Consider the following 13,615-nt stretch of genomic DNA (forward strand, 5'->3'; position numbering starts at 1 on the left):
CCAACAACGCCCTAGGAATCAACCCGAGAGCCACCCGGCACCAGGATCCGCGTCGATAAGGAACAGCCAAGTCCAGAAGGCAGTGGCTTTTTTCATCTTGAAGAATAGAGTATAAAAAGGATATCAGTACAAAAAGGATCTAAAGCTACCGGAGCGTCCGGAGGCCACGAAGTTGAAGGGTTTAGAGGGGAAACTATATGAGGAGTGGTTTGCCTGAAGTTCAGCCCGGAGGAGACTGAGGGGGAACCTCGTTGCAGTCTACAGGTTCCTCACAAGGGAAGGAGGTGGTGCAGGTGCTGATCTCTCACTGGTGACCACTGACAGGACCTGAGGGAATGGCAGGAAGATGTGCCAAGGGAGGGTTAGGTTGGACATTAGGAAAAGGTACTTCACCCAGCGGGTCGTGGAGCACTGGAATAGCTTCCCAGGAATCAGTCATGCCATCAAGCCTGATAATATCCAAGCAGCATTTGGACACCTTCAGACAGACAGTGTGAATGCTGGGGTTGTCCTGTGCAGGGGCAGGAGTGGGGCTTGATGACCCTTGCAGGTCCCTTCCAACACACGCCATTCTATGATCAGATTTACAGCTACTAAACATCCCACTTGGGAAAAACAGGCAGGATGTGAACTTGACCCTCCCACCAGATAGTCCCAAGGCTGGCGGGTCCCACAGTAGGACTTCAGAGCCCCCAGGTGACCCTTCCTGCTCTGCTTGGGGTTTCAGCAGGTGGAACCACCACCCTGCCCACCTGCAGTAATGCTGCCGGTCGCTCTGGGCAAGAATGGGAAGCCAACCACAAACAGGAGGCTCTTCCAGCCACCGGCAGCAGTGGGTGACAGCGAGGGACAGATAACAACTTTGCCCTGGAGGTGAGGAGCTTTTCTCTCCTAGTAAAGGGTCACTCCCTTTCACTTGCTGCATGAACTATATTGGCCTCATGAGACTTTTGTGGCTCCAACAGAAAATTCCTCCCTGGGGGATGGTGCTCCAGCCACTGCACGACACGGCTGCACAAAAAGGATGTTCTCACAAGTGAGGAAAAGTCTTCCTCCACGGACTGGGTTCTAACCTCCACTGATTTCACCTTAACACAGTACAAGCTGAAAGCACAAGAACTGGGAAATAAACAGGGTATTTCCATGGCAACTGTTTAATATGGAAAATTACAGAACAACAACATGAGTTTTGCGTAGCTGCACATCTTCCATGAGAACAAACGCTGTGACAGGCTGACACTCTGCTGCTGCCAGGAAACTGTTCTGTTTACACCTGGTGTGGAGAATGAACAGGCAGGAAGCAGTACTGTGGGTCCAAGAACTGCCAGCACTGGCTGTGGAAGCAGACCATCACCCACCTTCACTTCAGGTTCTTAAAGAGTTTGTGAGCAACCTGAAAAGAAAAGACAAAGCACTCAAGACCCACAGTTTAGGGCTGGGAATCAGCAAGGTGTTGCCACACAGCCATAGGGCTTCTGGGCTACGGATGCAGATGGCCCCACACACCTCCTCGCTGTTTCGCTCCAAGTCACTCGAAGCTAACAAGCTGAGCTCTCTTACAAAGTTTCACCTTGGGCTAAAAAGGTTTTAACTTTAAAATGGCAAAAGCAACGCTGAAATAGCAGAGTGCCATTAGCAAGGCAGAAACAATGCACTTGACTAATTCCATTGTTTAATAACCTACCGAAACCTAGCTGGAGCTGCTATAACGAGGAGGAAGCAAATATTTAATAAGAAAAAGCATCAAGGCTTACAGCTCTTCAGAGCTCTCTGTGAATGAGCAGCTACCACACTTCACGCTTGAGGGGTTAGGCTCTTGGAATCGTGGCTGAAGGCAGCTCTGCTCCCAGCATCAGAATGGATGTTGCACCCACAAGTGCTGCACTTACGCAGTGGTCCCTGGCGTGCAGGAAGTCGAACAGCTCCTCTGTGCACTGCTCTTCTGTCTGGGACCTGGAGGACACACGCGCGTCACACAGCTCCAGCCGCTCCCGTGCCTTGACACATTTCTCCGTCTGCTCGCAGTGCTCCCGCACTGTGGTTAAAGGATCCTGCAGACATGGGGCTGCCGTCAGAACAGGGAGACCCCAAAACAATGTTTGCCCCAGGAGGGCCTCGCTTGAAGAGGGAGCCACATATGGTACCAAAGCCCAGATTCCAGCCGCCTCCACACTAAGCTTTAGATTGTTAGCACAGAGCGGCAATGGGGACCTGAGCCTCTGCAAGTTTCTCAGAGCCGAAAGGCACCAGGCGTCTTTATTCAATCATCATGGAATGCTTTGGTTATTTATAGAATCATTCTTTATAGAATCATTTTGGAATTGTTAGAAAAGACCTTAAAGCCCCACCCAATTCCACCCCCCCCTGCCATGGGCAGGGATCTCTCCCACTGAATCAGGTTGCTCAAAACCTCATCCAACCTGGCCCTGAACCCCTCCAGGGATGGGGCAGCCACTTCTCTGGGCAACTACTGCCAGCGCCTCAGCATCCTGATAGGATGTTTCTTCCTAAGATCTAATCTAAATCTACCCTATTTCATCTTAAAACCATTACCCCTCATCCTATCCCTGCAATCCATGATAAACAGTCCCTTCCCAGCTTTCCTGTAGCCCTTTCAGGTACTAGAAGGTCGCTATAACATATCCCCTTCTCTTCTCCAGGCTGAACAACCCCAACTCTCCCAGCCTCTCCTCGTATGGGAGGTTCTCCAGCCCTCGGATCATCTTCATGGCCTCCTCTAGACTTGCTCCAACATCTCCACGTCCTTGCTTTGCTGAGGACTCCAGAACTGGACAGAGGACTCCAAGGGGGATCTCATGAGAGCAGAGGCGCAGAATCCCCTCCCTCACGCTGCTGGTCCCGCTGCTTTGGATGCAGCACAGGATAGCGTTGGCCTCCTGAGCTGCGAGCGCACACTGCCGGCTCAGGCGTCCCCCGGGAGCGCGGAGCCGCCGCTGAGGCCGCGGGTTCCCCTCAAACTCCCCCCCACAAAGCCATCCCAAGGCCCGCCGTGCCGCCCGCCTTACCACCAGCTCCTCCTCCTCTTCCTCCTAGGGAACAAAAGAAAAGAAAGCAGAGCCGTTACGGACGGGCGGCGCCGGCCCGCGGGGCTGCGGCGCGGACCGGCCCGTCCCGGCTCACCTCGGGCTCCCCGGCGTGAACCACAGCGTCCCGCAACCCCATCGCGCTCCCCAGAAGGACTCGCCAGGGTCACCCGCCGGAAGGGACACCACCAAACCGGAAGCGGAAACGAGGGCCAGCCCTTCCCTTCCAATCATGGTGGCCGCCGGCGGCTTTGACCTTCTCAAGATGGCCGAAGACTGTCTTTTGAATGGTCCCTCTTCATGACCTTCTTCCCGGCCAGGAAAGGGGCAGCGCTCGGTGTTGGTACCGAAAATAGCGGCAAATAAGCTCTCTAAGGCTCGTTTTGGAGTTCTAGAAAGGAGCGTGCTTTATCAGCCTGGGGAACACGAGGAGCGATCTCCATCCTTGTGTGCAGGGGGGCAAGAGCTGGGACAGGATGTGTTTCTCACTTAGGTGTATGGATAAATTTTCCCACAAATCTTATGCACATTCAGTTCCTTTCTGAGGACTAATTTTATTGTTATGAACTTCTTAACAGCCGTAACTCTTGCTAATCTCGACCTTGCATCTGAGATGGGGAAAGGCTGCAAACAGGGGTGATTATAGAAACGGAATGGGGAAAGGCCGCAACAGGGGATTGCAGAGGAGACAACCGTTCATCACGGATTGGACTGAACACAAGATGTTACCATCTTCAAAGAATAAACAGTGTCCTGAAAAAGACATCATGCTATCGGAGGGACATTCTGCCTCACTTTAAAAAAAAACCCCACAGCTTCTTAGACGAAACTTAAATGTACTTTAGCTTAAATCAAAAATATTCCACTTTGAAACGTTCCACTTAGACAAGTTTCAAATTATCCCACACAAGGCATCGATGTGACCTCCCGAACATGGCCGCGCTCTCCGTCCTCCTCCCAAGATGGCGACGGGAGGGCGGGGCTGTCCCTCACAAGATGGCGACGGGTGGGAGCGGTGTCCCTCCCAAGATGACGGCAGGCCAGGTCGTCCCTCCCAAAATGGCGGCGGGTGCAAGCGGTGTCCCTCCCAAGATGGCAGTAGCGCTGCGCGACGCAATGGCGGCGGAGGGGCCGCAGGGGCCGCTCAGCCTGTGTTCTCTGAGCGCGGCGGCCGTGAGCCGCCACATGGACGCCCTGGAGCGGGACGCGTGGGGTAAGGGGCGGTGGGCCGGGCGCGGGGCCGGGCTGTGCCCGCAGCCTCCGCCACAACCTCTCTCTCTCTCTCTCTGTGCCCTCGCAGCGCTGCCCGCGCCCCTCCTGCGGGGGCTTCTGCCGCTGCTCAACGTGTTCCGCCTGCAGCGCGCCGAGACCGCGGCGCGGAGGGCGGGTGAGTGCGGGGGGAGAGGGGAAGGACCCTCCGGGGTGGGAATGGGAGCCTCGCACCATAGGGACCTCGTCGGGAAAGGGGCGGATGGACCTCTGTGGGCCGGGAATGGGAGCTTTGCACTGGGGGGACCCTGGCAGGGAGGGGGACAGACCCCTGCGGGGTGGAAAGGGAAGCCCACACTGAGGGGATCCCAGTTGGAGAGGCGGGAAAGACCCTCCTGGATGGAACTGGGAGCCCCGCATTGAGGGGATCGCAGTTGGAAAGGGGTATGAACCCTCCAGGCTGGAAATGAGAGCCTCACACCAGGGGATCCCAGTTGGAGGGGGGGGAGGGTGGACCCTTCCGGGCTGGAAATGGGAGCCTGACACCAGGGGACCCCAGTTCAAGAGGGGGACAGACCTCTCCTGGATGGCAATGGGAGCCCTGCACTGAGGGGATCTGAGTTGGAAAGGGGGGATGGACCCTCCTGGATGGCAATGGGAGCCACGCACCCATTGAATGAGAGCCTTCCAGGATGGAAATGGGAGCCAGCGGTGGAAGGAACCTGGCTGCAGAGGGAGGATGGACCCCTTTGGGCTGGAAATGGGAGCGTCGCACCATGGAGGCCCTGGTGGGAGAGAGAGATGGACCCTCCAGGATAGGAATGGGAGCCCTGCACTGGGGAGATCCCGGTGGGAGAAGGGGATGAGACCCTCCAGGCTGGAAATGGGAGCTCTGCACTGGGCGGATACGGACCAGAGAGGGGGGAATGGACTCCTTTGGGCTGGAAATGGGAGCCTCACGCCATGGAGACCCCAGTGGGAGAGGGGGATGGACCCTGTGGGGTGGGAATGGGAGCCGTGCACAGGGGGAACCTCAGTGGGAAAGGGGAAACAAGACCCTTCAGGCTAGAAATGGGAGCCCTGTGCCAAGGGGACCCTGGTGGGAGAGGGAGGATGGGCCGTTCCAGGATGGAAATGGGAGACTTTCACTGGGGGGACCCTGGCTAGATAAGGGGATGGACCCGTTTGGGCTGGAAATGGGAGTCTCACACCAGGGGGACTGCATCTGGGGAGGAGGGTTGGACCCCTCCAGAATGGAAATAGGAGCCTCGCAGTGAGAGGACCCCGGTGGGAGAGGGGGATGGATCCCTCGAGCTGGAACTGGGAGCCATGCGCTGGGAGGATCCCAGCAGAGAGGTTGACGGACTCCTCCAGGATGGAAATTGGAGCCCCGCACCGGGGGGACCCTGGCTGGAGAAGGGGTGATGGACCTTTCCAGGATGGTAATGGAAGCCCTACACTAGGGGTACCCCAGTGAGAGAGGGGGAATGAGACCCTTCAGTCTGGCAGTGGGAGCCCTGCACTGTGGGAACTCCAGCCAGAGAAGGGGGATGGACCCCTCCAGGCTGCAAACGGGAGCACCAGGCAGCAGATTGAACCCCACTTCTAAGGGGGAGACATGCCCATGCACAGCCCTTGCCATCGGACATGGCCTGGCCACCCCCTGCAGCCAAAACCTGGAGCCCCATCCTGTAACCAGGCAGGGTTCAGCAGCAGCGTGGGCTCTGCAGTAATTCTGCGCTGCCCAAGGACGAGCAAAACCAGCCGGTTTTGAACTTGCGTTCCCTAAAAGAGGGGACTTGAACTCTTTCCCTCACCAGAAATCACTGTGCTTTTGCTGCAGAGGTCTGTCTCTGTGTGCCCCCTGAGCTGCCCCTCGTCTGCCCAGCGCCCCCGCGAGTGCCAAAGCAGGGTACTCTGCCGAGGAGAAGGGCTGAAAGCACCCGCTTGATTATGTTCCTTTCCTAGGCATCTCAACACAACCCATCTGGCGCAAGCTGTGGGACGATGTGATGAAAACCAGGCCACCCAACTCAGAGGTGAGGAGGCGCTGTCAGTGTGAGAAGGGGCACGAGGCAATCCCTATTTCCACCATCTTCCATGACGTTTCATTTTGAAGCCTTACAGCGCTCCTGGCCACCTCCAAGCAATTGCTGGGGCCTGTTTATAAGCACTTATAGAGCTCTGGACTAAAGCATGACCCCAGTACAATCAGTTTGGAAAACGGGGCTCATAAAAGGAGCTGTAGCATACAGCCACACCCTTCACCTCATAACAGCGAGTTTGCCTTGATTCTAGAGATGAAATTCTAAGGGAAACAGGACAAAACTGGTATCTTATGTCATGCTTACACCTGCACTGGCAAAAAATGTGCTGATGTCTTAGAAAGCCCTAGAAAAATACTTAGAGAAGATAGTTTGGAAGAATGGTTTTACGTAGTAAAACTGAAGCAGCTCCACTGATTCAGCATTGCAAAAGAATTGTTAACAGACTACTTAATCATAGCCTATAAATAGACACTGGGGAAGAAAATTCCTGATGATGTGGTGTTTTAATAAGCAAACACATGGCTCAGCTTCAAACCAGTGAACGTGTTTAAATGGGGCCAGAAGCAGGATGAAGCAAGAGAGATGGGAGTAATTCAGTTTTTCAACTAATACATCAAGGAAGGATGCAGAGAGCTAGACAGGCAGGCCCAGTTGTGCTAGCAGGAGGGTTTTTGGGGCACGACATTCATTAGGTTAGCAGATAGCAATAATTCAACTTAAAAAGAACAAGAAAAGTAGTGGCTAAGTTTTTTAATATGGCCCTGTTGTTTAATTGCAGAGTATAACCTGTTGGAGGAAGAAGTTCCTTGAAACGTTCTTCTCAAACGTCCTTCACGGTGTCTTGGATGTTTCTTCTGACTGGCGTCTCAACGACCATCACTTTTTGCCGCTGCTCCACAGCTCCCCACATGTTTCCCAGCTTACCCTCTGCAACATGCTGCAGGGCGCGGTGGAGCTTACGGCTGAGCACAACCAGAAAGTGCTTGAGAACCTGGCTAAGTCCCTGCACGTCCTGAAGTTCCGGCACCTCCTCTCCTCCGACCAGTCCACTAGGCGTTCGTTGGTGTTACTTCTTCACCGGCTAATTCACCATGGCTCTGTCAACCAAGTGTCCATGTATTCCTGGCCTGTTCCTGACACAGTTCTTCTCGTCCTCATTTTGAGCATGAGTGCTGGGTTCTGGCGCTCGGGAAATGCCCTCATGTATCACAGCAGCCCATGTGGCCTTTGCAGAGAAGAGGACAAAGCTCAAAGCCAGGAGTCAACACAAGAGCAATCAGAGAGGGGCTGCTGCGACAAGAGAGCGTGGAGCGATGGTGAGAACCAGGAGAGATCCCCCAGAGCCCCAGAGGAGGCTGATGTGGAGATGAATGGATACGGGGCTGATGCTCACCTGAACTCTGTCCTCTCCAGACCAGGAAGTCCTCTGCAAAACCATGCGTATGATGAGGCAAGCAGCAAGGTTCCCTGTGACCACACCAGCATTCAGGGAAGATCTTCTGGTTGCATCTCAGACCAGCCGTCCTGTTGCCCCGTTCTTCAAAAGACACGCAGACGGCTGAAATCTGCAGTAGGAAAGAAACGTCGCTGCCTCAGACGAAGCAGGGGACGATATGCTGACCCAGAGGACCTGTATGATTTTGTTTTTACTGTTGCTAGAGAGGATAAGTCAGGGTTACTCGATAAAACCAGTGCTACAGAGGGAGAAAACACTGAGAACTGGACTAGTTCCTCCCCAGGATCTCTGCACACTGACCATGCCGGCTGTAAGAAAATAGGAGGATCGGCTGGCATCTTTTCCCTGAAAGCTGCTCACCGCTTCCGAAGCGTGTCCATGCTGGAACTGTTTTCTATTCCTTTGACTGGGGAGATGTGTCGGACTCTGAGTAACCTGCTGAGTTCCTGGCTGTCGTTAGAAAACCTGGTACTGTCTTACAACGGTTAGTGGTGTGAACAGGTTGCTTCCCTCCAGCCTTGCTCTAAAGGTCTGACTTAATGCTCAGGTTTACGTTCATTTTATTTTTACTGGAACGGGTGTTGTAAAAGTATTGGTACCCGAGAATGGCATCATTAGAGATGTTTAATTAGTGTAAGGACTTGTTTGAGGGAGAGAATGGAGCCCTTCTGCCCCAGAGCAGCCCCTGGCCTTGTGGTTAAATGCTACCCAGAGAGGGCCAGATCTCATCTCCCATACATGCAGCTTAAGAATGTGTGGATAAAGCAGTCTGTGAGCTTTTAGCCTTTGACTGAGGTTGCTCGGCCCTTGCAGCTCCAGTTGTGTGTGTGTTGGTGTCTGTACGGGCACAGCTAACACCTTTCTGTACAAATACTGTTCCAGGCCTGGGTGCTAACATCTTCTGCATCCTCTCTGGGCTCCGCACCCTCTCCCGGCACCCGGACTGCCACCTCCGCGTCGTGCGTGTGAGTGACGTCTATTCCCACGTGCCCTGCATGGAGCTTGTTCACTGCATCCTGAGTGCCCTTCCCCAGCTCCAAACGCTCTCACTCAGTTTTGACCTCAAAAAACAGCTGGAGGGGAACAGGCCAGAGGGGAATCCAAGCTGCAGTGAGGCAGAAATCCCAGGTAGGAAACAGATTCTGAGCGATGACCAGCATGTGGCAGGCAGATAGAGCCATAAAAGCTTAGCACCCAGATTTGAACTCTGCACTGTTGTGGTGGTGTGTAATTAACCAATTACGGCCTCACCTTTCTGATTTAGATGGTGCTGCAGTTTGTCATTTCCAGTCTGACGTGCTCTGTGGAGCCTGAGCCTTGGACAAAGCGTTTTATTGCTCTGTGCCAGCCCGCTGCAACATCAGCTTTGAACAGTGCGAGTTGTAACCTGCTAGCAGCAACTGTCCATGCAGCCCACCAGGAGCATGTCCCAACAGATCTCTACATTGGTTGGGAGCGTCTGCTTTGTCCATCCTATTGCCTGTGAGGCTGTAAGCCTTAGACAGATCCTCAAGCAGAGGGAAAGCATCTCTTGATTATTACAGTACCACAGGTGATGGCAAAGCATTGCTCAAGCCTCTGGATTACAGTCTGGGAGCTACAGCAATATGTTCTCGGCTCACAGGTCTCCCATCACCCTTTTTGGCCCTTGAATGACCAGAAAAGCAGTAAGCAAAGCCTGAGCAAGAATGGAGTGGGGTCAGTGAAGAGCTGTGCTCTGGGAAGACTCTGGCTTGTTTGTGCAGTCAACCTTTTCTCAAGCATTGTTGTACTGCTAGAACAGCAGAAATTGGTGGCCCTGTGGTCTGGCAGGATCCCTGAAATGAGCCTTAAATGACTGATGTTACTATAGGTCTGAGTTGCCGTAGAGCTCTGTGGGGCAGGGTGGGTCACATAGGCACCTTCTACCAACCTCAACTATAATCATGTCAGTCACACGGACTTCTTGCTTGCTCGAGGACCTACCTAGGCACTCCAGACCAAGCTTTTTCATTGTTGTGTTTCTTCCCTCAGAAAGCTGCCTGGAGCAGCTGGAAATCCGATTCCCCAGGGAACCTCTGCAGACCATGTTCCTGCTGCCAGTGCTCAAGGCGTCAAAGTCCCTCCAGCAGTTGTCCCTTGACAGCGCCACGTTGCCCTGTTCTCAGGAGCTTGGGCTCCTTTTGGAGGCACTCAAAGGTACTCTGCCAACACCGCTGTGACGTAGAGTAGCTTCCTTGCTGTGATCTTCCATCTTTTAGCACGAAGCCAGCTTAGGGGGTCCATTTCTTCAGTGTGGACATCCTTAAGTCTCCTGACAAAAGGAAATGATTATCACATTCTGTGCCAACCATGTGAATGATCCTGCACAGCAGGATGGTTTCTTTTTAATTACCTGGAATCCAGCGCAAATTACCCACAGTTAGCTCAGTGTCTGGGCATTAGCTGTAGTTGGATCAGGCTCTTTTAATCCTGAGGATGTACAGTGCTTTACCTGAGAACTTGTTTTGCTTTTAGAGTGTAACCCAAATTTGAAGAAAGTGAGCTTTCGCGATATGAACCTGGCTGAGCACCAGAAAGAAGTTCTGCTTTTGCTCCAGGATCCCGTCCTGCAAGGTACAGCAGACTCCGGGGTGCTGGTGCCTGGAAAGGTGCTGCAGGTGGCTGCTTTTGGCTGGCTGACGTTTGAGAAGTGATGTTCAGATGTACAAGGTTTAGTCAAACTGGAGCAGATCCATAGCTGTTGGCAGAGGGGGAACGTGTCTGGTTCTTTGTGCCAGCAGGGCCGAGAGAGAAGCAGCTGCAAAGCTGGTGTGTGCTGCCAAGAACAGTCTATATTATTAGTTATAAAACAAAGGTTTTCAACCGGCAGAGCGCATTAACCTTTAACTGGGTCAGCTGGCAAAGCCACTTCCCTGGGCATGATCCGTGCTCTCTTCCTGTGACAGAGCAGCAGTGCTGTTGTCTGCAATCCACTGCTGGGGAAGCTTTGTTCTTGCATACAGATTAAGGGCTGGAGCTGTCTGCAGGATGTAATTATGGAATAATGATGCACGCAGGGAGTACTAACATGTACTGTCAATCCATTTCTTCTGTAGAAATCACATTTTCCTTCTGCCGACTGTTTGAAAGCTCTACTGCTGAGTTTTTGTCGGAAATAATCAATACAGTGAAAAGAAACTCATCTTTGAAGAGCCTCAAACTGCCTGGGAATCGCCTTGGTGCGTACTGTGAATATCGTGATGCAGCCTTGACCTTAGACCAGCTCTCTTGGAGATAAATTAAGGGCTGGAGTTGCTTACCTGGTGACCTTTGTGCTGAACTTAACATGCGCATGAACAGAGTGGATTTAGCTCACAAAGTCAGAAGCAGTGAGTTCATTTTTTAAAGACAGGATTTCAGTTGCGTTCAGCAATGTACCGAAGGCCCAGGTGCTGCACAGGCATTACGGTTGCTTTTTTCTGCAGCAAAAGCAAGTATCAGTGGGATTCCAGATTTGACTGAGTGCTAGTCTGCTTCACACTCCATAACAGGAACAGATCCAGCAGCAGATGCACTGCCTCTTACCCAGAGGCATGGATTTTTCCCGGAAATTGTGCCTTAAAAGCTGTTGGCAGCCACTGCAGGGATGGGGATAAGCAAAGGAAGGGTTTGTGTCAAAGGAGTAGAACTGAACTTTACAGAAAGATCTTTTTGTGTCACAGGCCAAGTAGAAACATCTGAGAAATTAATTTCATGTAAATCCAGAAGATGGTTTCTGTTTTAATGAAATGGGAAAGCTCGGCATTCGCTGAAGTACACCTAATGTCAGAGATTTGAGTTCACCCTGTGCTACCGACCATTTGTAAAACAAAGCTGCATATTGACTTCTTGAACAAAGCCATGATTTTTCTAGTGAAACAAACTGCCCTATCAGCAAACCCTTCCAATGCTTTGAACACTGTGCTCAGCTGGGTGAATTCTGTAGTTCACTGAGGACAAACTGAGGGTGCAGAGATGAGCCCTTTGTGCTGCACACAGGTGCTTAGAGCCTCCTTTCTGCACTATTGTCCCAGCCTTGTGGTCATTTAAATATTTAAGACAGTTCCCAGTTTGTTACAGTTCCCAGTTTGCGTCTAACACCTGTATCTCTCCCCTTTTAGGGAATCACAGGCTGGTTGCCCTCGCAGACATTTTCTCTGAAGATTCCTCCTCTTCTCTTTGCCAGCTGGATGTCAGGTATTCTGCTGCTATGAACTCACTGGATTTCTTGTTTTGCGAGAGTAAGAGCTGAACTGAGCTCAGGCAGCAGGAGAAGCCTGAGCATAGTTTTGTTCCTTGACTATAAATTGGAGAGAGGGAGATTTAGACTAGATATAAGGAGGAAATTCTTCATGCTGAGGGTGGTGAGGCACTGACACAGGTTGCCCAGAGAAGTCATGGATGCCTCATGCCTGGAGGCCAGGCTGGAAGGGGCCTTGGGCAGCCTGGTGTAGTGGGAGGTGTCCCTGTCCATGGCAGGGGGGTAGAATTAGATGATCGTATGGTCCCTTCCAACCCAAACCGTTCTAAGATTACTTTCTCAAGAGAACATGTGCCCAAGAGAAACTTAAGAGAAATGCTGCAAAAAGGACATACAACCTCAGGGACCACCAGCATCTCTGAGGCATCTCATTGTCCCTTTTATAAGTGAGTCAAGCTCCATCTAAAAAGCAGCTTTGGTTTGCTGTTTGGGTGGTTGCTGCAAGGCCTTCCTGCACTGTAGGTTAGAAGTAATGTACATTTATTCTTAGGCATCAGCATGAATAGCTGTTCCCACTGCCCTGAACAGGGAAAGAATGCTGTCATCACCCTTGTCAGATCCTGTGAATGCATCAGCATTCCTTTCATCATCTTTGGTCTTCAACCTAAACTGCTGCTCTCTACTTGAGCTTTAATGGTCATAAAGATAGGTAGTAGCCATCACAAAGCACATGGAAGGTAGCATTTCTGCAATAATAATGACTTAATTGCTTGATTATTCCCCCTCTCCCAGCTCATGTTGCTGACAGTGTATTTAGCCATGGCCACTCTTTCAGCAGCCTTGAATAACGATTGTTCCTGTGCCTCTCACAAGATTAAGTTCATACTTAATACTTATTTATGTATCTATGCAGGGGAAAGGACCTTTTAATCTCTTAGAAACACCAGGACCTGACGCGTGCTCTCCAGATCTTCTCAGAAGAAAGAGATAAACAATCACTTACTGCTGAGGCTTGCACTGAGACCTGTAGATTGGGCCAGGCCCCTTGGTCCAGGCAGCTGACAGCTGCTGAGAGACTGAAGTGCTCCTGGCACTGCTTAGGCAGCAGCTTAGGTCCAGCGACATTTTAAGTAGATTGAGCTGTGGCCTAAAGTCAATAATAAGGAGTTTAACTTGTGGTTACTACCCAAGTTTTTAAAAGCTCACGGCCTTTCATATTACTGTGCTTCAGTTGTGTTTTTCATCAAAACTAAAAGACCATTCCTCAGCAGTACAAAGTGTGAAAGTTGTACTTTGCATTGAAACATCCTCAGATACCTGCACTGGCAGGAACAAGAAGGAATAGTAATTTAAACCATTTGAATTCTAGCCTAGACTCATAATGTTTTTTTTTTTTTTGTCGTCCTTTCCCTGGAAAGCTCAAATTGCATCAAACCTGATGGGCTCCTGGAGTTCACAAAGAAACTGGAAGGCCACATCCAGCAGAGAGGGGGACAGATTCCATTCACGCACCTCTGCCTCTTCCAAAACTGGCTGGACCAGGATGCTGAAACAGCTCAAGAAGCACTTAGGCGTCTAAAAGCTGTGTGCAGTGTGGTCAATGACTCATGGGACTCCTCACAGGCCTTTGCTGACTACCTCAGTGTCATGTGATGGA

At 51.7% G+C, this 13,615-nt stretch overlaps 2 protein-coding genes across 5 annotated transcripts; one reads left to right on the forward strand and one right to left on the reverse strand.

Moving 5' to 3' along the window:
- Window positions 1-1,135: 1,135 nt before the first annotated feature.
- On the reverse strand, window positions 1,136-3,273 carry LOC104060168 (cytochrome b-c1 complex subunit 6, mitochondrial). Its single transcript, XM_009561933.2, has 5 exons — window positions 3,142-3,273; window positions 3,027-3,050; window positions 1,890-2,051; window positions 1,359-1,393; window positions 1,136-1,276 (listed from the first exon to the last, which is right to left on the reverse strand). Exons 1-4 carry the CDS (start codon window positions 3,181-3,183, stop codon window positions 1,361-1,363), a joined length of 261 nt encoding a protein of 86 aa, XP_009560228.1. The 5' UTR covers window positions 3,184-3,273; the 3' UTR covers window positions 1,136-1,276; window positions 1,359-1,360.
- A 582-nt stretch (window positions 3,274-3,855) lies between these two features.
- Window positions 3,856-13,611, forward strand: LRRC41 (leucine rich repeat containing 41). Of its 4 annotated transcripts, XM_009561934.2 has the most exons (10): window positions 3,864-4,257; window positions 4,345-4,431; window positions 6,222-6,292; window positions 7,080-8,241; window positions 8,640-8,885; window positions 9,771-9,935; window positions 10,254-10,352; window positions 10,835-10,957; window positions 11,879-11,954; window positions 13,377-13,611. In XM_009561934.2, exons 1-10 carry the CDS (start codon window positions 3,978-3,980, stop codon window positions 13,609-13,611), a joined length of 2,544 nt encoding a protein of 847 aa, XP_009560229.2. In that variant the 5' UTR covers window positions 3,864-3,977. The 4 variants fall into 4 exon arrangements, with proteins under 4 accessions (XP_053929064.1, XP_053929061.1, XP_009560229.2 ...); XM_054073086.1 differs by having other exon boundaries at window positions 3,861-4,431; XM_054073088.1 differs by lacking the exon at window positions 4,345-4,431.
- Window positions 13,612-13,615: the final 4 nt, after the last annotated feature.

Source organism: Cuculus canorus, chromosome 8, assembly GCF_017976375.1.
Source record: "Cuculus canorus isolate bCucCan1 chromosome 8, bCucCan1.pri, whole genome shotgun sequence".
NCBI lineage: Eukaryota > Metazoa > Chordata > Aves > Cuculiformes > Cuculidae > Cuculus > Cuculus canorus.